The 25,330-nt window shown below is 35.7% G+C and overlaps 1 protein-coding gene across 4 annotated transcripts in view; it reads right to left on the bottom strand.

The window, feature by feature from the left end:
• Window positions 1-576: 576 nt before the first annotated feature.
• NPNT (nephronectin) overlaps window positions 577-25,330 on the bottom strand; it is a 69,696-nt gene continuing 44,942 nt past the window's right edge. For all 4 annotated transcript variants that reach the window (XM_039343996.1, XM_039343997.1, XM_039343998.1 and 1 more), the window contains 7 exons: window positions 19,809-19,943; window positions 18,268-18,390; window positions 16,500-16,958; window positions 8,358-8,453; window positions 7,683-7,781; window positions 5,487-5,743; window positions 577-5,120 (listed from right to left, as the gene is read on the bottom strand). In XM_039343996.1, the coding sequence (XP_039199930.1) occupies window positions 5,025-5,120; window positions 5,487-5,743; window positions 7,683-7,781; window positions 8,358-8,453; window positions 16,500-16,958; window positions 18,268-18,390; window positions 19,809-19,943 (1,265 nt within the window). In that variant the 3' untranslated portion in view covers window positions 577-5,024. The remainder of the gene's footprint in view (window positions 5,121-5,486; window positions 5,744-7,682; window positions 7,782-8,357; window positions 8,454-16,499; window positions 16,959-18,267; window positions 18,391-19,808; window positions 19,944-25,330) is intronic.

Genomic DNA, 25,330 nt, shown 5'->3' with positions numbered 1-25,330 from the left:
AGTTCACAAACCAATCCAAAACTATGAAAAGTAAAACTTTTTTGGTTTTAGTAATTTTATCTTAATTTTATTTTTTTTATATTATGTTCCTGTAAATCGAGTTTATTTCTTCAAATTTATATGTCCTCTGTAGCAGGCCTTTCTCTTTCCTTTTCTTTTTTCTTATTTCCTTCTGAGAGAGAGGGAGAGAGAGGGAGAAGCAGGGAAAGAGAGAATATTCATGAGTGCACAGCAGTATTTCTTCTATATCAAAATAACTCTTCCTTGCCTCTTCCAAGTCCTCTCTGAATCATAACGACTAAAAGTTGACGGCACTTTGTTCTGCCATTTTGGATATAAAATATCATTCTAAAAACAGATCCACTAACCTTTAAAAAGACAAAAGTAGTGCATTCTCAATTCAATCCACGTTCCATCATTCTTCATCTACGTCATCTTTATTCCAAAGCACAATAACAAGAACCACATCATGTTCATCATCTTGAGCAAAGGTCAAAGCAACATTAAGCAAATGGCCCTGCAGCCCTTACAGTACCTTCTCAAACAATACTTGAGGAAGAAGAAAATAGTCTGTGATAGAAACATATGGATTTTAATTCAAAAGGTTTAAAAACTGGTTGAGCAGTTGAAGAACTAACATCCCATTACTTCAAGACAAAGCTTAATCAAGTACAATTTAAGAAATGCTGTTGATTTTATGGTATCTTTTGGTTGTAACCTGCATCCAAAGAAAACCCCAATGTATAAAACAAGTGAAATTATGTTCTGTTAAAGCCTTATTCCCATCAATGAAAAAAATAAGAACATCAGGATATTGATTTCAATGTATTGGATAACCTAAAGGCAAAATAGGTGTGTGGTTATGCACATGGGTGTATATATTCTTTGAACTGAATCCATTTTTAATACTCATATATAATCCAGATTTAACAGATGTACTTAATACCTATCCATGCTTATAGATTATGTTTGCATATAGTGAGAAATTCTTAGTATATTGTTTTGTATAAAGTTTCTGTGTTTCATGGTTTATGAACGTGTCATGCATATCTGAACAACTGGATCTAAAACTGATTAAAACATAATTAGACTAAACAAGGATACCATATCATTTTAATAGGTTGTATCAGAAAAGTGTTTTTACAATTATGAAGACAGTAATCAAAAGAAGAAAAGATAGATATTATACAGATGCACCTAGGTGCCATTAATAATGGACTTTAGGCATGTTTAAAATACTAACATTTCTCAGAAAAGAATGTATGCCAATTAAATATAGATGAAAGATTCAGATGTGCATCTGAATCAATTTGCTGGTTTCCAGCATTTTCTCACCTTCATTAATGATGATTTGAAAACCTATCTGCTGCAAGTAACATACTCTTTCTTAGACCACATATATGGTGAGTCAGGTAGGTCTGTATAAATTATCATAAATATTGTGTGACACAACACTGTGTTCCTTAAATATATATGATATTTTCTACTTGTATACCTCCAGAAATATACCTACAACTTAGAATAGCTTACATGAAAATTCATGATTGCTGCTTTTATGAAATCCAGGCATGACAAATAATTTTATGATGCATTAACTTGTCGCAAGAAGTTTCCAAAAATAATTTTCAACAGAAAATCTTTTGACAACTCAACAGACACTGAACCAAATATATGCATTCGAAGGGAAGGCATTTGTCCAAATATGAAGCCCATGAGTTATCTTTGCACATGGCGCTCATGTGACTCACTAGAAATTTAGGAGGTTTTTTTTTTTTGCTATTATTCTAGAAGCAGGACAACCAAATATGGAAGCAATTCATGCCTCTGTGAGTTACATTTTACTTTTTCAAAAGCCATTATTCAAATCTCTTTCAGTTCATTGCTATTAGAAGTAGCAACCCATATCTTTATTGGGGATTTGCTCCATCTAGAAAACAGTTAACAGTCTGCCTATTGAAAGAAGAGTCTAATGTAGATGATGTGTATCAGAACTGAATCATAACACTTTGTCTTGAATTGCCTACATATTATAACACAAACATGACATTCCTAGCTGAGCCTATATCTTATTCACTCCAATAGAAGCCCATTAAGTGGAATTGACTAGATCCATTGGAAAGTTAGGGAAGATAGTAATCAAAAAAGTATACATTCTTATTTAATTAAATAATTTGTATGCATAGCTTTAGAAAATATAAAAATGCATATAGTTTTCATATAGCATGATCAAGGCGTAATTTAAATAATGTGTTATTTAATACTGTCAGCATAATTCAGGAATAACATAGAAGTATTTGGTCAGAATCTATAAAAGCATTTCTAAGAGAAAGAAAATATTAAGTTTTTGTAACATATTCTTAATTCACCATAATGAATTTTGTGGACTTCAGTTTTCAACTCTGTTAAAGAGGACAAAACACTTATTTTTGCAGCGTGATAGTTGATTATCAGATATGCAAATCCACTGACATTGACTACCGCTAGTTTAATTCAGATTTGCATGTCATCTTTTCTGCATTGTAGTGTGTAGTGATAAATCTGTGATCTCTGGAGCTTCTATAGAACTGTACATGTGAAAACACTTTAAAAATCTGTTTCAGTTTATAAACATGTAGCTTTTGTTATTGTTTTATTTGATATATAAATTTAAAATGATTTTTTTTTCTTTTAATGACCCTGTAATCCCTTGCATCGGGGTGGAGTCGGGGCTACTAAATGGAGCTTGAGCATTTACTGACCAGATGCCCTTCCTGATGCCTATGCAGAGTTCGCAGCAGACAATAACTCATTGCACCCAGAGAGAGAAATATCTGCCACTACGTAGTTTGAACTCACAGTCTCCTGATTGTGAGGCGAGAGCTCCACCTCTACACCACGTCTTCATAAACTAAAGTTGATTACAAGTAGTATATTACTATTATTATTACAACTCTAACTCCAAAGGAAATCATTAGTGGTATTTGTAGAGGGGTTCATTTATCATTTTTACAGCTTTATGTTTGATAATCTTGTAATATGATAATATTGAAACTAACAGCTTTTACTTTTTTAAAAGTCTTAAAATATATATTCATTATTTGTCCAACTGAAAAAAATACATTGAGAATATTAGTTTTTCTTATTTAAAATACCATCATTTTGATCAGAGAAACGTAATTTCCATATTGACATTCTACATGCCATATTTTAGAAAGCTATATGATTAGAAGAAAAAAATTCTTGCCAATAGCTGGAGTAGGTGTAAGACAGAGCTGGATGCATCATAGCAAAACCACACCCACCCCATTGCTGGCAATGGAAAAAAAGTTGCAATACGTCGCAACACATGACGTGATGTTGCAAGTTTGACACTCTGGTCTAAGATATTTTTGTTTCAATGGCTGTAATGGAATGCATTAAAAGCCATCAATTTACTTTTACAGTGCTTCTTTACAAAGTACTATGCCTTAATAAACATTATTTCTGTCAAAAATATATCTATAACTGATTTAGTCTGAATGTTGCAAATTTTTAATAATTGCAAAATTTCAATGACTTTAACTCTTAAATATCCTGCAATCTTATCCAAGAATGCCCCTGTGAACTAATGAGACTTTAATAAATTTTAGAAATAAATACATGTAATTAAATGGGTGAGAGGATGGATGAATAGCTTTTAGGGTGCCTTATTATTGGTATATAGTGAAAAATACAAGAAGAAATCACATATTAATAGGAAGTAATTTCAGATGTGGAGTAAGTTGAAATTAAGTTAAATTACTTTGTGATATATTGGCCACCTCTTCTGTTTCTATCAGTTGAAGATCTACTCATTTTGAGGCAATGAAAAAGAGGATTTTCGATGGCAGTCCCCACCACCTGGATAGTTTTTTGGGGAGATTAACATCTGGATGCAAGGGGAAACCTCTTAAATTTTCCATTTTTTGCAAATAAGAATTAAAAGGTCAAAATTCTAAGCCATCCCAAACTCTCTTTGGATTTTCTACTGCACTCTACTGCATTCTACTGCATTTTTGTTGTCTTGGATTTTTTTTCTCTATGCTATACTGTGCAAGACGGACATTTGATAAATCTGAAATTGACCTGTTTTGCAACCCTCCTACTATGTTCAGGAAAGTCATTCTGCATTTCTTTGCTTATGAACCCCAAAATCTATTTTATTTCTTAATAGTGACTGAATAAGAGAGGAAAAATTTCTATCTGCCAAACTTTCCTTGACTATATTAAAAAAAAAATCCATCAAGGCCAAGTTGTGCTACTGATATCAGTCATGAATGCTTTTCTTTTCAGAAAACGACTGCTGAGTCTAATTCTCCTGAATCTGGTAATACTTATATTATACAGTTTTTTGCAATTATGCAAAATATTCTACTATTTTAGTTTTGAAAGGCAGGACAATTGCTGGGTGTTATATATTGGACTACCAGCCTGTCTTGCTGGTTTAACTGTAACATGCGCAAATACTATTTCATCTTACAACTAGAGTTTGCAAATATACAACATACATAAATACATTAATAATCATAATACATATTTATACAGAACACAGCACTATCCATATTAAAGGTTGCAGTGCTACTCTTTAACTGTCTTTTGTAATAAAATAATGGGATAAATGTTATTATACACACAGAGAAACACAAAACGCTCTTCTTTAAAAACTGATGCACTACAATAACAGCTGCATCTTTAGCTTGTGACACAAAATGAGCCATGCTCATCCAACAGAAAACACAAAGAAGACATGAATTCAATTGTTGACTCTTTTTGATGATGTTTAGGCAGTCTTTTTTTCATAAAGGACATGTATTTATCCTCCATTCAGAACCTCTTAAAGCACAGACAATGTTAATGGCTTCTTCAACATCTGTTTAAACTTTCTTTACTATTACAGAAAATTTGAATTATTTATCTGGAGATCCACTGTGATTTCACAAAGACAAAGGAGAAGTTATCAATCATCCACATGTCTCAAATAATAGGTATGGACAACAAAAGTCTGTTCTCTTCGGCCATCTGTACCACTAATGGACCCGAGAACATCGGCCTTTTCTCAAACTTATATCATCCAGCCCAATTTCCCCAGTTCTTCCTTTTCCTTTTTCTCCTTTAAAAATAACCTGAGAGGAGAAAAAAAAATAAAGACATATGAGATTGATTGGATTCATGTATCACATTAAGCTATTGCTTGCTTAATAAGTAACAATGACTTTAGCTATACATAACACCAAGCTATGAACCATAATGGTTAAGACGTTAGATGGTTTAATTTTTATGGTGTTCATCATAGAAAAAGGTGCTCTGCAGATTCTATTTTGATAATTAACATTAAGCAATCAAGACACTCATTGAGGAAATTGTAACACATATAGAGAGATTAATAGAAGGAAATGTAACTCTATTGAATATACTAAATATAAATAATATTGTGATCTCTCTTTCTTTCTGTTTATTTTTTTCCCCTTAGATCCCAGATTTGTACTCACACTTTTGATGCCAGGTCCTTTCAATGTTATATGCGTTTGACTCCAACCATGACCTCTATTCCTTCCCCAAATTGCTGGCCCATGAATACCAGTCTTTCTTAGAAAGACTTGAAGCAAACCGGAGTGTAACCCAGATACTTTATGCCTAAAGGATAAGCACAGATCTTCGGAGCGAGCTAAATGGCCAAGTGGAAGAACCAAGCGGGCAAATCGACCTGCCTTCCCTTTCGGTTGAGAAATAGATAAATATTGTCCACCTGTTTAAGACAAAGTGGGAGAAGAAAACAAATTATTTCAACATGTCTTTGAAAAAGAACATGATAATAAAGAATTAAATTTATGGCTGCAACAAAAGACTAATACTGACCACCCAGCTGTAGCACTGCAAGTAATGTGAGGGCAGCACTGATATGACTGATTTTAAATTATTTATACATTTCCAGCATATGGTCTACCCTGAAGGCTAGATAGATAGATAGATAGATAGATAGATAGATAGATAGATAGATAGATAGATAGATAGATAGATAGATAGATATGTGTGTGTGTGTGTGTGTATGTGTATATGTGTATATATATGTATATGTATATTTATGTATATATGAGTGGTATCATCTGCATTTTTCTATAATGTTGCAGAAAATATTCTATCCAATTCAGAAAGTATTGTTATCTTCAAGCTGTAATAACTGAATGTTGGGTCTTGAGAAACATTTTTTTTTGCAAAAAAAATATTTTCTCATCAATATTCTTTAATTATATTTGATCCTGATGGTTTTCCATTGGTGAAAGGTCACTTTGGGAATCATATTACCCAAACGAAACTTGGGCTTCAACTAAAGAATTGACACCAAATAATCTGGACTTATTAAATGTCTGTACATCATTTATCCTAAAAGAGAAGATAAAAGCTTTTCATTTGAAACTGTAATCTTAAAATATTTACTGCCTGGAACAATTCATGTTTCTGAGGAACTGAGAGTTCAGTAAATTTTCTACTTTCTCTTTTGGATATGTGCAGGTTTATATCCATAGATTTCAGGTAATTTTAAATATGTCCATTTATGCAACCATCATCCCAATTTCTGTAAACATAGTATCTAGAGCCATAATTCCAGAAATATACCTAACATTTGCCATTAGTTAATCATCCATGTACTTCTTCATGACAGGATAAATAATATGTTGTGCAAAAGCTCAACTGTTAGAGGAGAACTGGAAGACAGGAATGAGTCAAAAAGGTAGTAATTTATTTCAGTAATGTTTTCATGAGAATTCAAAAGTCTACTAAAGTTGCCATGTCACATAAATATGCTATCAATATTTTTTTTATATATATATATATTTGTTTTCTGAGGTTTTCGCGGGTATTTGTATGTAGGTCTTTGGTTGTTCGGGTTTTCTCCCGCGTAAAATTGGAAGTGTCTTGGCGACGTTTCGACGAAGTCCCATTCGTCATCTTCAGGCTGGTGTTTTCAGCTTCGTGCTTTGAGCAGCAAAGCACGAAGCTGCTCAAAGCACGAAGCTGAAAACACCAGCCTGAAGATGATGAATGGGACTTTGTCGAAACGTCGCCAAGACACTTCCAATTTTACGTGGGAGAAAACCCGAACAACCAAAGACCTACATATATATATATATTGTACATACTGTACTTGTAGTGTGGCTATATTATCTAGTTGTAATTCCCAAGTGATTCTTGTCCAAGCCCTATTCAAGTGACTTGAGATGTCTCAATACAACTAATTGTATAAAATCCATATTCAGAATCACAAATTATAAGTAAGTAGTTTTCCAAAGCTTGAGCTACATAATAGGCCATACAGATTTAGATTTAGTTATACTTTCACATGAAACATTGTCAATTATAAAGAAAAGAAGTAAATGCTAATTTGATTTAGAAACAAAAATCTGAATAAATGTGCAAGAAAATTGCTTTAAGATGTATTACTGTGTAGTTCATATATTGTTTTTTAAACTTTTCTATTCAAGAAATAGTCCAGAGAAAATGGTCCTTGAAAATTTATATACACAGGAAAGCTGAAACAAAACTCTAACAAATTCTAACAAAATTCTAACAGAAACACTTTTCAGCTCCAAATAAATCAATTGCCAGAAACTATATGCCAAGATTTTTCTTATTTCTGATTCTTTCCTTATCAATTAGCTCTATCTTAAATGGAAGGAAATCAATACCTGAGGAGTCTTTAACAGGTTCCCAGTGTAAATCATCTTTTCTTTCTTTGATCCATCCACACAAACCACCATCAAAGTTGCAACTATGAATCAGAACACCTGCAGAGAAGAGATGAAAAATCAATAAAAAGACCTTCAGATTTGAGACAGAATAACTCACTCCTTTATAAACGTGCTGGGATGTTCATTCCAATACTTTGTAAGTTACTAGATTGGTAGAGGCTAAGCTAAGTGTGTGGTTATTATGTGGAGTCAAGCAATGTAAAGAATATATTAATCACATTTGCAAAAAGGAGAAGCTTTTATTAGTGCATCAATTGATGAAGACTAAGGAATTTTAAGCCATTTCCTACAGTGTGTTTCTCTTTATTTCTGCTTTTAGAAAAGTATGGGATACCCAATTTAATTAAAATTTGTCATCTTGGGGCAAATTATAAAGTTCTGTAGATTTCATTAGATTTATTCTACTATTTTCCTCAGAATTCAAGGAATGGCTTTCAAAAAGTAGAATTCTTGTTTTATAGTACATCTGTTTTGTACTTACAAGTATTAAAGTACACATATGCCTGGTAGCACACATATTGTTAGGAAAGAAGTACACAATAAACAGTAATGCTTTCCGCTTCACAGTGCTTTCTAGAATGCTATCTAGATCCAAAGGGACAAAGTGCTTACCTGGATCATCGTTTGCTTCATCCTCATTGGCACTTATCCCTTGTTCAATTTCAAATGTTTCTAAGAGATTATTGCTCACTCCAGGCTGGCGGGGAACTGGAAGAGAAAACCATCAAGCCATTAAAAAAAACTATAAAATAGAGAAGGAAGTCAACCACGGATTATTACATAGATTACTTACCAACCTATCGTCAAGCTTCACTGCAAAAGCCATTTGGGTGAGCTTGTAAGAAATACAAGGATTTGAGCTAAGTAATAATTATAGAGGCCACAACCAACTACTATGACTCATAAAGAAGACTATAAAGAGAGAACCATATTCAGACCCTCTTGCATTTCCTTCCTAACAGCTTTTTAGCATGCTAGTTCGTTTCAATCAGATCTTTGTTTCAGCTTCCATTGTGAAACTGCTCTGTTTTCAGTTTTTTGCTAACATCCAACCACATTACAGATAATCAGTCATGTGAACTCCCAATTTAAACAATACATTAGTGATGTTTTAATGAAATACTGTATATTGAGGTAGACATTGCTTAAGAATATTGTGCTTGCCTACACAAAAGTAAAACATTTTGTATTAGGCCATTTTAATTTTCTTGGAAAAACATGACTACTATAATTAAAGTACAGCAATGATATTGAGCTTTTTTGAGTGGCATATAGCATTATTTATTTCTTAAATATATGTGCTGTCAACACAACCTTAAGATAGTTTGTAATAAAATACGATACTAAAACCAGAAGTAAATAATAAAATCAACCTCTGATATTTAAAATGATGTAAGATGTGAATCATTTAAAACACCTGAATAAAATATCAGAAATTAGCCTAACTTAAAAGCACTGTAGAAAAATATGTTTTTTAATATCCCTCTTATTGGGGGAGAAAAAATGTGGAACATCTGCTGTTCTCACTAAAGAAAAATCATTCCTTGAATGCTGTCAAGGCCCAGATAAGTCATGGCAACTGTTCTTTCACTAAGATAGCTTTGGTTTTTAATTGTAATTGTTCAGACACAGGCCTTATAGAGAGCAGTCTGCTTGAACATCTAATATGTGATAGACTGTTATTTGGTATCTGGGTATGAATTTTGCCATTCAGTATCCCCCCCCCCCGCTACAATGTGATATGATCTACAATAGTTTTATTTTAAATGATTCCATTTAGCGTGCATTTTATTTTTAAATTAAGACATGAAATTTTGATTAAAATTTATTTCCCTCCTACCCAACACAATGTGCCCATCTTATGAACCATTTTGAAAGGCAAACTTTGCTTCAGTAAAGACTATCTGGTGAGCCACCACTGGAATATTGGTTCCCTGTGAACCTTCTCCCTTCCAGGAGAATCTCTCCTCCCTAATGCTCCTTTCCAATTTTCAGGAAAAGGAGGCGGACTGTCCCTACTCTACTCCATATGCAGGAATGATCAAATCCCAATCCTGCAATATTCCTCAGTTATCTCTCTTTAGTTTCTCCACTCCTAGTTAACAGATGGAATTTCTGCATGGAAAAGGGCAATAGGAGGCTGCTAGTTACAGTGACCACTGCTACTGAACCCTCTGTAGAGTAAAACTACAGATTTAGCAACCAGAAATTTTGGAATTCAATTTATATCTGCTAGTACAAGTAATCCTCAACTTATGACCATTTGTTTAAAGCAGCGGTTCTCAACCTTTGTGTGATGGCGAGTCCCATCACACGGACGAGGCGCGCATGCGCCGTGGCGCCCCATGCGCGGCCCCATGCACGGCGGCCCCATGCGTGGCGGCGCCCCATGCGCGGCGGCGCCCCATGCGCAGCACGCATGCGCGGCGGCGCCCCCATGCACGGCACACATGCACGGCGGCGCCCCCATGCGCAGCACACATGCATGGCGGCACCCCCATGCGCGGCATGCATGCGCCGCGGCGGCCCCATGCGCAGCACGCCTGCGCAGTGGTGCCCCCTGCGTGGCGCGCCTGCGCAGTGGTGCCCCCCTGCGCGGCGCGCCTGCGCGGCAGTGTGCGCCTGCGCGGCGCGCCTGCGCGGCGGCACCCCCTGAGGGGGAAAAATGGCAGATCGCATTGTTTGGCGACCCCCGTAAAATGGTCATTCAACCCCAAATGGGGTCGCGACCCATAGGTTGAGAACCACTGGTTTAAAACCCTAGTGGCATAGTAGTTAGAATGCAGTACTGCAGGCTGACTCTGCCCACAGTCTAGAGTTTGATCCTGATGAGGCTCAAGGTTGGCTCAGCCTTCCATCCTTCCGAGGACAGTAAAATGAGGACCTAGTTTGTTGGGGACAATATGTTGACATTATAAATCACTCAGAGTGCTCTAAAGCACTATGCAGTGATATATAAATCTAAGCGCTATTGCTATTTGTTTAACAACCATTCAAAGTTATGACACCGCTGAAAAAAATAATTTATAACCCATCCTCACACTTAACAATTGTTGCAGTGTCCCTGTGATCATGTAATCAAAATTTGGGTGCCTGGTAACTAGGATGTATTTACAATCGTTGCAGCATTCTGGGTTCACATGATTGCCATTTGAAACCTGCCCAACCAGCTTCTGGTAAGCCAAGTCAGTGGAGGAAGCCAGTGTGGGTGCTCCATCACTGGAGGTTTTTAAGAAGAGATTAGACAACCATTTGTACACAGTCTCCTGCTTGAGCAGGAGGTTGGGCTAGAAGACCCCCCAAACTCCCTTCCAACTTTGTTATTCTGATATTTGCTTAATAATCGTGTGATTCATTTAACAACCATTCGAAAAAGGTAACAAAATCTAGTGTGACTCACTTAAGGTCCGTCTTGCTTAAAGATGGAAGTTCTGGTCCCAATTGTGGTTCTAAGCCAAGAATTACCTGTAAAGCAAACCTAACCCTAAACCTATGTAATATATACCCCTATTATCATGAAGTGTCCGACTTTGTTAGGAATCAATATCTGTATATGCCTTCTAAGGCTAAGTTCTTGTTGACAATACTATAGAAGAGGCAAGTAGTACACATACTACAGGCAAGTAGAGAGAACGTCTTTGCCATTTAAATCATTATGACATTCTCTTTGAAAAAAATGTTTGTAACTATAATAGCATTAACACACTTAAATTTAAAATTACCTTTCAATGTCCACAACTTTTATCTCAAAGTTCCTCCTAATTTGGAGCTAGGCCTACAAAAGGATCTAAATCTTCTGAAAGAATAATGCCTTAGGCTGTTTGCCACATGAAAGCTTGACAAATTGATGTAATCCAAAACATGAAAGGAATTTCACGTGCAGACTGTACAGCTGGTCCTTTGATTTCATGTATATCAACTAAAGAATAACATGCAATTATTATAGCTTTAGACTACTCATATCAATATCTCTAAATGCCAAACTATTTGTGCTGTGTAACTAATATTTCCCAGAGAAACCAGCAGAAAACTGAGTGTTGAGTCCTTGGCATTAAAGTTGTAATTCTTTCAGATTTATAGTCTCGACTGATTTTTTTTTTAACTTCTGAGCAGACATGCCTAAGATCTTACAAACAGTACAAACAATAAGCCTATGCTGATACATATATAATGAAGCCTTTTCTGACAAAACTTTTCCTTTGGCTATAGGAATTCATTATTCTGCACTAAATACTACAGTAGGTAAAGAGCACCTAGATATATATAAAAAAGAGAAGACTACAGAGTGAATTTGAGTGATTTATTGACTAAAATTCTGTGGATTCATGAAAGAGTCTCCTCAATTAATTAAACATTCTTGCATCTCTGAGCAACTTAATGGATTTCTAAGCATACCAGCCCTCCCCCGCTCAAGACCTGCTATGTCACCTCATTCTGGTAGTCCAGTTTCTGAGGGTAAGAATGAAAAACACCAGGAGTATATACCAAAACTAAAAGCTAGTATGAGAATTCACCTATGGTGTAAAGGTCATCCCAACTGCCTAGCTAAAGCAAGCAGGCATTTATACTAGAGACCAGCAATATGGGAAGAAGAAGGAGGTATATGGTCTTTCTTTTTAGAGACAACAGCAAACCTATTATTTGAATTGGTATGCTAAGGGTCACAAGGTGAATGATTCAGAGAAGAAGAATAAAAAAAACAGGATGGAAGCATAGTGAAATTCTGTAGTAGAGATGTCAACATCCAAGATACTTTGGAAAATATTTCCTATTCTCAAGAACCTGTACAGATGAAAGATGAAAGATGAAATTTGATCGGCATTCTGATTATTACCGAGATGATGACGAGAAAAAACAGAATGATCAGCAACAAAGAACATGGGTATAATTACAGAGCGATAGTATTCTGTTAGGAAACCTGAAAATCTAGGATGGGAACAGATTATCTTGGTGGATGTCCACCCATGTGATTATTAAGATTAAATACTGATTTGAGGGTACATAATTAATTGATAAGTCAAAGCATTTCCAGTTCTTCCAAGCTTAATCTTGTTGCACCATTTTATTTGCCTGGCTAAATAGTAAGTGGCAAACTTGACTGTTTAACCTTTATGAAGCAATATCATCTGCTCACATGGAACTGGAAAGATAAACTGCTGTCAATTGTAAGCACTTTCAGAAGCCAAAGTACAGTTAATTTCACTGCCTTTCATTTTGAAGGAAAACATTTGCTTAGATTCAGAAAAACAGTCAGAAACTTAAATTGTGAGTTCCAAACCTGTTCCAACTTGATATGTTGTCAAAAGCCTTTCCACAGGCTATAATATGTATTATATTGAGACAAAATGTGTGTCTCTCTGTGTGTGTGCATGCGCGCATGAATTGTTTTTAACCCAATATAGTGCATGTATCTTTCTTTTTTTTTCCTGTTCAATTATATCCAATTCTCAGAAACTGCCTGGACAAATCCCTGCAGTTTTCTTGGCAAGGTTTTTAAGAAATGGTTTGCCATTGCCTTCTTCCTAGGGCTGAGCCAAAGTGACTGGCTCAAGGTCACCCAGCTGGCATTGTGCCTAAGGCAGGACTAGAATTCATGCTCTCCCAGTTTCTAGCCTGATGATTTAACACACCAAACTGGCTCTCTGACATGTACCTATCCTACTCTAAAAAGAAGATTTACAAACCAACTGATGTATTTATACAGCATGGCAAACAGAAAAAATATATATTATGAACTCAGTCTTTGATTTTAATATAGCATTTTTAACATTTGAAGATAAGAAGCTATATGTTAAACTCTGGAAAACTGAATGAATAATTGTAAAATATGCACATGATGAAACATTAGAGCAAGTAAATGAAATTGTGTACCTAGGTGAGACGTTTATTAAAAACAGGGAAATGGGCAAAGAAATTTTAAGATGTGTCAACATTGACAGAAAGGAATGGGAGGCAAGAACTTATTTATTATTTATGTATTGTCCAAATCCAATATTAAACTAAAATGGAATAATATGATTAGTAGGTACTTATGTATGCAAGTGTAGTTAAATAGAAGGAGGAGAGGAGAAATATTGTTATTCTGTTGCATCAAATGACTTCAGCCCAGAAAATGTTTTAGATTTTAGCTCTACAGGTCTGTCTGTCTGTAATTTATATAATCATCCATCTCACAAGCAAATGAATCTAGGTGGTATACAACAAAACATATCTAAAAATAATTATCATTAAAAATATTTAAACCATTAAACATTGTAAAAAATACTAAAAGAAGACTAATAGATGCAGGGATGTTAATAGTAATGGAGCTACCTCATTAGTTCACCTTGTCAGGGGCCCCAGACCTCCTGGCATAATCAGATCTTGAGGGACCTTCAGAATCTTAGATGTGATGAAGCCGTTCTCACCTCAGGAGAGGAGGGGAGAAGGCTCACAGTGTGGGGATTATAAATATTCTAACAGATTTTCCTAAACATTACCTATCTTGTGACTTTGCCATATTGCCAATCATAGTTCAGATTTCTTCTGTCATAAATAAAAATAAGCATCTATCAGCATCAGATATTAGACAATATGAGCAATACAGAACAAAACAATAATATCTGTGCAATTTACATATTATTCACTTTTTCATTCACTGGATTGATTGATTGATTGATTTACTTTGTCATTCACTGGATTTATTTATTTATTTATTTATTTATTTTTATTTATGTATTTAATTTATTGCCGCCTATCTCATAGTCCTATCCTGAATGTGGGTAACAATGTTTGCAAAATAATTCTTTAAGAACCCTTACAGAGAATTATGGTGTAATACGTCTTTTTTCAAAAACATTGGGTATTCTTAGATAATGCCTTCATCTTCCTCAGGCTTACTGCTGTGTTTTCTGTCCCCTAAAGTTATGAGGCCTTTATACCTAAAATATATATTAAAGGTGGAAAATTCAAATAAACTGCTTTTCTGGGGAGGGAGAAAACTGTCTTAAGAAGTATGCTAATAGGAGTTGCTGAAATACAGCCAAAATCACTCCCAAAGTTATTCAGGAATGCACTTGTCCATACAAGATAATAAAATTCATATTCTCTTAGCTAAGCACTGTTACTATTCTGGGCACCAAAGAAAACTTTCCGAGATACACTCACAAACTCTATAATTAACGTCAGTTGTGATGCTAAAGATGAACAGAGCACTGGGGTATTTCTTGGCAGGCATTCCAAAACATGCAAGTCATCAAATGTCATTTGTGGCATGAAGCTGACTTGGCATGAAAGTACTGCAATATTTTTAAAGACATCTCTCTAAATGATGCTCCCTAATGAAGAAGCACCTTTGGAATCATGAAGTCCAAATATCTCCCATTTGTTGTGCTCATTCCATAAAGCAGAAATCAACAGTTATTTTTAACTTGACTTTCCATTTGATTCTTGAGCAAGTAGCCACAAGATGGTTATGGGAATTCACATGAAACAGCACGTCTCTCAAAAACTTGTTTGGAAATTAAACTTGGGTCCAAAATATTAATCCATTACATATTTAGTATTGTTTTTTTTATTTAATCCATAGCCAAATTTCCCATATCACTGCATTCCATTTGATTTTCAAATGTCCATCTATTATAATTGGACATGTTGATCTAGATTTTCCTAGAATAGACCACAAGCTACAAGTCCAGCATTCTGTTCCCACAATGATCAAATGCCTAATGTCAGTGAGAAATCAACATGCAAAACACGATGAAAGTAACAGCATCCTCCAACACATGTCCCTTATCACATAATATTCACATTGCATGTGATATTAGAAGTATGCTACTATCATGATTAGCTGCTATAGATTACCTTATTCTCCATAAATGTGCCTATACTGTTTGTGACAGTATGAGAAATCTTATTTTGAGCAACAGGAGAATATCAAATTATACAAGATCTTGTGATACAATATTCCAAATAGTAACTATGTGCCTTTGTAACCATCTTTCAAGGCATAATCCTGGTTTCTACTAAGAGGGATAGAGAAGAGATTTTTTTTCCAGACATAAATATATTCATTTTTATTATTCCTTTCTTACTCATTCAATAATAATAATAATAATAATAATAATAATAATAATAATAATAATAATAATAATAATAGTAATAAAAAGTTGGAAGGGACCTTGGAGGTCATCTGGTGCAACCCCTGCTCAGGCAGAAAACCCTATACCATTTCAGACAAATGGCCGTCCAGTCTCTTCTTAAAAACTTCCAGTGTTGGAGCATTCACCACCTCTGGAGGCAGGTTGTTCCACTGGTTAATTGTTCTGTCAAGAAGTTTCTCCTTAGTTCTAGGTTGCTTCTCTCCTTGATTAGTTTCCATCTGTTGCTTCTTGTTCTGCCTTCAGGCGCCTTGGAAAATAGCTTCACTCCCTCTTCTTTGTGGCAGATACTGGAACACTACTATCATGTTCCCCCTCATCCTTCTCTTCATTAAACTAGACATACCCAATTCCAGCAGCCGTTCCTTATATGCTTTAGTAGTTAATAACGGTAATAGTGATAACATAGTAATACCCTGAGATGTAATTTAAAAGTTTAGATCTGTCAACTTGTGGATCAATATTAAAAACATGTTGTTTAATCCCATGAATAGTTTTGTCTTAATCTATCACTTTCTCTCTCTCTTCTCCTATTCCTGCTTCCTCATTGATGAATTTAATCTAGTTAATTAACTATATTTCACATCAACACATGAGAAAATTTACCCTTACTTACTAAATACATCTCCTCGGGGTTTCTGTGGCTCAAATGGGATCCTATTGTCAACTGTAATTTCCGGCTGTGGTGTAGTTTCACTAGGAAAAGGCAGAGGCTCCTCAGTTACTACTATTGGCACTGTTGTTGTTACAGGCTTAAATGGAACTGTGGGTGGTTGGGGAGGACTTGTCACTGGTGGAGATTTTGTCACTGGCCTGAAAGTTGTTCTTGTTGTGGCCGGTTCTGTTGCCAATCTAGTGTATGGTTTGTATGTTGGTTTCACAGTTGGTCTTGCTGTTGTCTTCACATAAGGCTTTGGTGTAATTACATATGGTATATATGGCAATTTGATAGGATATTTTGTACCACCAGACTCAGGTATTCTGTTGGTCATGCCACTGCTTCCTTTCAGAAAAGTTGAGTTGCTTTTAAATACACTATATGGGTTAGATGGATCAATCATAACTTTAGGAATCCCTGGAAAGAAAGAACCGAGAAATGTGCAAAATTAAGAAGTGATGCAATGTTAACGCTAACAAAAGCAACTACAAAACAAAACAAAAACAAAAACAGTATTTCTAGACTAATATCAATACAAAAGTATTATGATGCTTGCTTATAGTTCTGTGGATATCATTTTTTATCTTTAATTCATAACTACAATTTCCATATCTATATGAGACTGTCAAATTTTCAAGAAGATGCATTTTTTTCCATAAGTTGGATATGTAGTCCAAAATAAACAGGTCTTCTATAGTTCCAACAAAACTAGACAGCACCAGTTTGTAGAATTTTATTGAAGGCTACTGCATTTTAATAGTAAGAGAAATTATTCAGGTATATGCTTGTAAACATGGTGGAGGATTCAGTGTTTTAAACTTCTAAAATGCATAAGCAAATAACACAAGTGCTTAAATATTATCTAAATTAAATGGATGAGGAATTTGTTCAATAGAAGAAAGCACATTCTTCTTGGCAAATACATTGCTCAAATTAACTTAAGCGAAACTGCTGTAAGTAATTAATTTAGTGAATACTTTTAGAGCAGAAGTATGAATCTATGCACGGAATGAAAAGCAAATTTTCCAAGATATCTGCAACATTTTATTTGGGCCTCTGCATGATTTTGTCCAGCAAAGTGGTGATACCTTACAAATATAACACCATGACAAATAAATTTGATCAATAAATGCCTCTGCAGCCGAGAACCGAGCTATAGATTCAATCGTAGCTCAGTTCTCGGCTGCAAAGGCCTTTCCAGAAGGCCTCTGACACCGAAATGCAGGCCGGGGGATGCCCTGCATCTCAACCCAGAGCTGCATTCTCAGCTGCAGAGGCATTTCCTTTGGCTGCAGAAAAAGTGGGCTGGCTGGGCAGGTCTGTTGGTGCCACCGCCACGAGGTGAGACCATGGAAAAGACATCCCCGGGAAAACACAGTATTACCTGATCGCAGAGCCTTAGTATTCCAATCCACTACAAATACCTTTCCAACTTTGAAAAATACATTTTACACCAGCTTTTTAATATGACTACTAAAACCAGGGTCAGATGTCCAGGTGTCCATCAGATAGCAGCAAAGATTTGGAGTTTACAGTGATTATCTGGATTTAAGTAGTCCAAATGTCATAGCCCTAATATTAACACTTAAAACTTTCAGAATACACTTTTTGTTTTTACAAATGTTAGTGAAACTGAGATGATCTTAATAGATCTTAAAATGAACTTCACAAAGAGGTCATGTCTCATTTGGATTCAGAATACCAGATTAAAAGGATCATTACTTACTTATGCAGTTTAATCCATCACCTCTGTACTCTTCTTTGCATTTACATTTGTAAGACCCAAGTGTATTATAACACTGGGAATAACGTCCACACTGATATTGGCCAAGAGAGCATTCATCTATGTCTGTAACAGAAAATAAAATAAATACTATTTTAATAATAATCATACATTTGCAATTTCAAGTTAACACTCTTTCTTTAAAAAAATTAACACAAATCCCATTGCTGTATTAAAATGCTGAAATTCTAACGGTGAAAATTAAAATGGAAGGCAAATTATTTGAAGAGGCTTGAATGAATCTGGTGTTTTAAAGAGGTCCCAGTGGTCTTTTACAAGCAATAAAGATCAGAAGTTTCAGATAGTTGAGTTTTGACTTATAAGCTTTTCTGTGATAATAGAATACTGCAGGCTACAAGAAAGAACTACATATTACAGAATGGATTCACATTGCTTGAAATTAATAGCCATGCTGGCTGATGATCATTAGAGTTGAACCCTACATGTCTAGAGGCCTGGGAAAAGTTCTATGAACTATAGTTTATTAAGCATGGTGCTGGCTTTCCAGTTTATGCTATGCAAAATCAAATATAATCACATTTTAGATCTTGGATTGGTCATGCTGTGCTAAACCATGAGGTATTGGAAAAATCAGGGAAATGTCGATCTAAGTGCCTTCCCTTTCTTTTTTTTTCATGAGCATCCAAGAAAAAGAAAAACAGTCCCAAATTCAGTTTCACTTCAGCATTACACATGCAAAACAAGGGATTGTAGCTAAATTCTAACTCTGAATGACTTGCAAAAAGAGCAAAAGGCTAGAACAGTGGTTCTCAACCTGTGGGTCAGGACCCCATTTGGGGTCGAACGACCATTTCACGGGGGTCGCCAAACAACGCAGTCCGCCATTTTTTTCCCCTTTTCCTTAGCTGTGCTACTCCCTTTTATTCTATTGGCTTTTGAAAGCCAATAGAATAGACTCTCTTGAATAGAGTCTAATTCTATTGGCTTTCAAAAGCCAATAGGAATTGTCCAGGCTGTCTCTGCCCTGCTGAGCCCGCCAAAAGTCCCATTCTGCAAACGGTGCTGCACCAGTTGAGTAGCCCTCGACTTACGACCGGTTGAGTAGTCCTCGACTTACGACCGGTTGGGTTCGCGGCATTAAAAAGGTTGAGAACCACTGTTCTAGAGTTTGTGAATCCACTTTGATAATTCAGCATACTAACTATAGTGGGAAGCCAGAGAGCATAAACTCAGCATTCTATAGTTCCTGAGATCTGAAGTGAAGTTCCACATGCATTTGACTAAATATGTTTTATGAGTTTTGTAGAAGAGAGGTCTCTGATTATACAAAATATGATGACAATATTCAAGCAAATACAGGTTCAAGTCCCTTCAGAGCTTCCCTGTTGTCTATGGCAGTTGAAGATAGGGAGAGCAGAGCAATCCCGCTTCCCTTTCAGACTTATGTTTTTCAAATGCTTGAAGTCGACTTTGGTGCAACAAATATTTATAGACTGTTTTCTTTTATGAATGATTTTCATTACCATGGCATTGGTATCGGCCTCCAATGTACATCAAATCAAAGCCTTTATGACACTTGCAAATATAACTTCCAAAAGTGTTGACACATTTCCTGAATCGGGGACAGGTAACGCTCCCAGTGATGCATTCATCCACATCTACAAATAATAATTAGTAGCAATGAGTTTTATGTATTCAAATTTAAAAACACATTTATCTTGGATAATCTGAAAGGTCAACAGTCTTCTAGGGCATTACTTTTTATGTAGTAGTGCTGTGCAGAAATTATAGTTAAATTTTAAGATTACTGTATGGATAACTCTATTTTTCCTCCATAAAACCCATCTTTTCAAATGGAATTTCGCATCCCTAATGTGGCATAACTTTATAAAAAGCAGGTTTAAATCTTGTGGAAAACCATTGTGTGCAAAACATTCTGAATGTTAGAAAAGAAGTGTTAAAGGAAGAATTAGAACACTGAAATGTTTAATTTAGGAAGAGGTAATTGAAATCTAATATCCTTCAAAAGCATAATTTATTCTGATTTATTATAATTTACCCTGTTGCACAAGTGAATTTTATTGGCAGATTTCCATGCTAAAAGTAAAGTTCAACCAAGGACATTAAATGACTGTTGAAAAGAATTGATTTAATCCAATCATTGGAAGGTTTTATATCCAAACTACAATGCTTGTCAAAAGCTTTATTAACTGTTTCTGGAAACTATTACAAAATGTAATTATGTGTTCAAAAAATGATTTATAGAGAAAATTTCAAGACTCCAGGCATACCAGATTCTAGGGATCAACATTACAACATAAAAAAGATACATTCATAATATATCCTTTCACAACACTGAAACAAGGCATTTTAACCACTGAGTTCAATTATCTGTTCTATTATGAATCCAATTGAAAATATCTATAATAGATCTTTATCCAGTTTCTGTATGAACACAATAATATTAACATTCTCAAGCAACAACATCTGCTTATAAATCAGCTGTGGTGGTCCCAGTGGCTTCTGACACACTGGGTGCTTACAGTAGTGGCCAAAATTGTGGAAGCCTTTTGGGAAAAGGGTACAGTAGAAATGCCACCTTTGGCTAAGTTTCCACCAATTTTTCTTCTAATTTCTTTATAACTGTACCCTTGTTCACTTAATAATACTATTTTACATCACTTTTACATCACCAGATGTACATCATGTTTACATCACTTTTACATCACCACTTTTACATTACTTTTACATCACCAGATGGATCCGTAGCTGATCAGCCATACCCAGCGTGTAGTCCTCAATGGAACCACATCTACATGGAGGGAATTGTGTAGTGGGGTAGTAGAAGTAGTGTATACCTTTTTTTAATGAAAATTATCAGCACTTTTGATCAGTGACATCATCAAAGTAAACAAACCCACGTGCTGATTACATCAGCAGGTCATGGCCCTAAATGGAAGTGACGTGCTCAGCCCCCACCCTCCGGATGTGACGTTTTGGCCTAATCCCATCAAGATTGGCAGTCAATCCTCTGGGTACATGATTAGGTTAACCTGGACTAATTCTATGGACATTCAAAACCAAAAACAGCTAAGTAAAGTGAATAATTAGCAGAGGCCTGTGTTTTTGGGATACAAGCCCTGCTTTGGGGAGCTGTGAAATAAAAAATAAAAAAGGCTTTTTATTTCTAATCATTCTAGCCTAACGATGCTTTTAATTTTTGTGGAGTTTTAAAAATCAGTGCCTCAAAAGCGGTGGGAAAAGAAGCCCCTGAAAGGCAGCCAGAGCCTGCATTTAACCCCTTTTTTCTAAAAGGTATTTTTTTCTAAAAGGTATTTATTTCTAGGTGGCTTTAAAAGCATTTCCTTGAATGCAGGGGAAAAAACAAACAAACCACAGCCCATTTTAAAACCCATAGCTGGCTTTTACCTTTGTAAAAAATCTAAGTACACATATTTTGCCATTTGCAAAAATAAAATAAAATTTATTCTGCCCCCCTCCCCCCTATAGCAAAAGACAAGGAATATTAACAAAAATTAAAAGCATCGTTAGGCTAGAATGATTAGAAATAAAAAGCCTTTTTTATTTTTTATTTCACAGCTCCCCAAAGCAGGGCTTGTATCCCAAAAACACAGACCTCTGCTAATTATTCACTTTACTTAGCTCTTTTTGGTTTTCAATGTCCATAGAATTAGTCCAGGGTTAACCTAATCATGTACCCAGAGGACTGACTGCCAATCTTGATGGGATCACATCCGTTTAGGGCCATGACCTGCTGACGTAATCAGCACGTGGGTTTGTTTACTTTGATGACATCACTGATCAAAAGTGCTGATAATTTTCATTAAAAAAAGGTATATACTACTTCTACTTGGGGTACCCCAGGGCTCTGTTCTGGGCCCAGCGCTCTTCAACATCTTCATCAATGATTTGGACGAGGGGAGAGATGGGGAACTCATCAAATTTGCAGACGACACCAAGCTGGCAGCAATAGCCAACACTCCAGAAGACAGGATACAAGAGGATCTGGACAGACTTGAACATTGGGCGCTATCTAACAAAATGAAATTCAATGGTGAAAAAAGTAAGGTTCTACATTTAGGCAAGAAAAACCAAATGTATAGGTATAGTATAGGGGGTACCTTGCTCAATAGTAGTAACTGTGAGAGGGATTTCGGAGTGGACAATCATCTAAATACGAGCCAGCAGTGTGCTGCAACTGCCAAAAAAGCCAATACAGTGCTAGGATGCATTAATAGAGGGATAGAATCAAGATCACGTAAAGTATTAATACACTCTACAATGCCTTGGTAAGGCCACACTTGGAATACTGCATCCAGTTTTGATCACCACAATGTAAAAAAGATGTTGAGACTCTAGAAAGAGTACAGAGAAGAACAACAAAGATGATTAGGGGACTGGAGGCTAAAACATATAAGGAAAGGCTGCTGGGATTGGGTATGTCTAGTTTAATGAAGAGAAGGACGAGGGGGGACATGATAGCAGTGTTCCAATATCTCAGGGGCTGCCACAAAGAAAAGGGAGTCAAGCTATTTTCCAAAGCGCCTGAAGGTAGGACAAGAAGCAATGGATGGAAACTAATCAAGGAGAGAAGCAATCTAGAACTAAGGAGAAACTTCCTGACCGTTAGAACAATTAACCAGTGGAACAACCTGCCTCCAGAAGCTGTGAATTCTCCAACACTGGAAGTTTTTAAGAAGAAACTGGATAGCCATTTGTCCGAATTGGTACAGGGTTACCTTCCTGAGCAGGGGGTTGGACTTGATGACCTCTAAGATCCCTTCCATCATCATCATCATCATCATTATTATTATTATCATTACTACTACTACTACTACTACTACTACTACTACTGCTGCTGCTGTTACTTCTTTCTGGGCAACAGTCAACTCTTTGCACCATTACTTTAATTTTATTACGTTTTACAAGCTCACTAAATGAAAGAACACAAAAAAACCCAACCAACTTGATAGCGATCACATAACACATTCACAAATGTCCTCCTCTCATCTTCAATACATGTCATCAGGGCTTTTTTTCTCATAGAATGCTCAAAATGGAGTTCCGGCACCTTTTTTGGATAGAACCTTGTAGGCTAGGTAAGGCGGGTTCTATGACGTGTGTGAGTTTCGGCACCTTTTTTTTTTTTTTTAGAAAAAAAAGCACTGCATGACATCAATAACTAAATCCTACTGTGATCTGATTGGCTCATTGCCAAAACAAGATGACACCTGATTGGCTCTCTAAATACTCCTGTTTATTGGCTACTCCAAAAAAAAGTGGTGTTATTAGTTATCAAACCTCAAAACTACACTTTTTCCCAAAAGGTTTCCACAATTTTGGCCACTACTGTAATTAAAAAATCAGCACTTAGAAATTCAGCATATTGACAAAATTTCAAAAGGCCATATTCCTTGGATCCGTATAGTACATGTAAATGCTGATACATTATGACATGCTAGATTCTTGGGAAGAACTTGATATGTATGAAAACCAATACCAACTAAAGAGCTGGCAACTCTGATTTTACAACTCTGATTTTGCACTGTTAATCAAATTATATCATATACATTGTTGTGTACATGATATAATTTGGTTAACAGTGCAACCAACCACAATATTTAACTTGTATGCCATCTGACTCTGAATGACTCTGGGTTGCTCACAACAATCACACAAAGGAATTACAATAAAATCAATAAAAAAATAAAGATAAAAGAAGGCTAGAGTGATGAAGTGAGGGGTCTCCCTTTTCCTCACCAAAGGTCTGGGTCAAAGAGCCATGTCTTCATGTCTCTACTAATCAAGAGTGGGTGGGGTGGGGTTTTTTTGGAGGAACCTCATTCCAGAGAGCAAGTGCTGCTACAAAGAAGGCACACTTCCAGCATCCTAAGAGATGACATCCTTTAATCAAGGGTACCCACTGAATGGTTCCTTCAAAATTGGTCCATTATCAAACTGCCTTTATTATCAAGTTTCTCCCAATTTCTCTCCTGTCTGAAGTTTCAGTTCACATTATAACTGTAAGCAGCCATAGGAGGAAGACGTAAGATGAACCATACAACCACAAAGCAAACTCTGCCTCTTGCATACTACATCACAACATAAGTATAAAAAGGCAGAGATTTCATCTTGATGACCCAGTACACATTTTATCCTTTTGGCATCATCAGGGTTAGGAACAGATATCTATCTCTGCAATAATTTCTAAAAATAGTTATTTTTTACTTCTGACAAATATTGTAATATGGAGAAAATACTTAAAACTATGTAATGATTTCTTACAGTATTTAAAGTGAACAAATTCATTTCAGTGATCGTTGATGGTCTCCTTTACATTAGTATATCCTTTCAGTCTTATAATGTTCTTTATTTCCAAAACCTTTTTCTGAATGACTGTTCAGATTGGTTGAAAATACATGAAGATTCTTTACTTCTTAAAAATTATTCAGGTAATTTAACATTTTCAAGAACGAGAATGACTCTTTGTTTCTCTCATTTCTGCCCCACATCAATTGTGAATGATTCTTTCATTGTTGCATTTAAAACAAAAATGGCACATTTTTTCAGTCTTTTTTTCACTACTGATATCACTCACTATAAGAATGTTAATATGTTTTTTTTTCAATTTTATTCTTCTGCAATTCTTTAAAAGTTCAACATGCATAATAATTAACAGAATTCAAAGGCCCAAGAACATTAAAAATCCCACTAGTATATCAGGAATGGAAAACTGTTGTTTCTAAGAATTTGACTTTGCTTGAGTATTATTTTGACATGAGTGTGATACATGCTCAATATTTCCTAGTAAGTAGATTGTATAAAGCAGGGATGCCCAATCTTGGCCACTTCGAGACTTGTGGACTTCAACTCCCAAAATTCCCCAGCCAACATATCTTAAAGTTGCCAAGATTAGATACCCCTGTTATAAAGGTTCTTTTAATCTCCAAAATTCCTTCCTTCAAACAAAATTTATTGTGAAAAGCTGCCCAGAATTTCCACATCTTATGGAAGAGAGAAAATA

The sequence above is a fragment of the Crotalus tigris genome, unplaced genomic scaffold, assembly GCF_016545835.1.
Source record: "Crotalus tigris isolate CLP2741 ecotype Arizona unplaced genomic scaffold, ASM1654583v1 scf7180000017887.1893490, whole genome shotgun sequence".
Classification (NCBI taxonomy): domain Eukaryota; kingdom Metazoa; phylum Chordata; class Lepidosauria; order Squamata; family Viperidae; genus Crotalus; species Crotalus tigris.
Note: the sequence above shows the minus strand (reverse complement) of the source record. Positions and strands in the feature narration are given on the sequence as shown.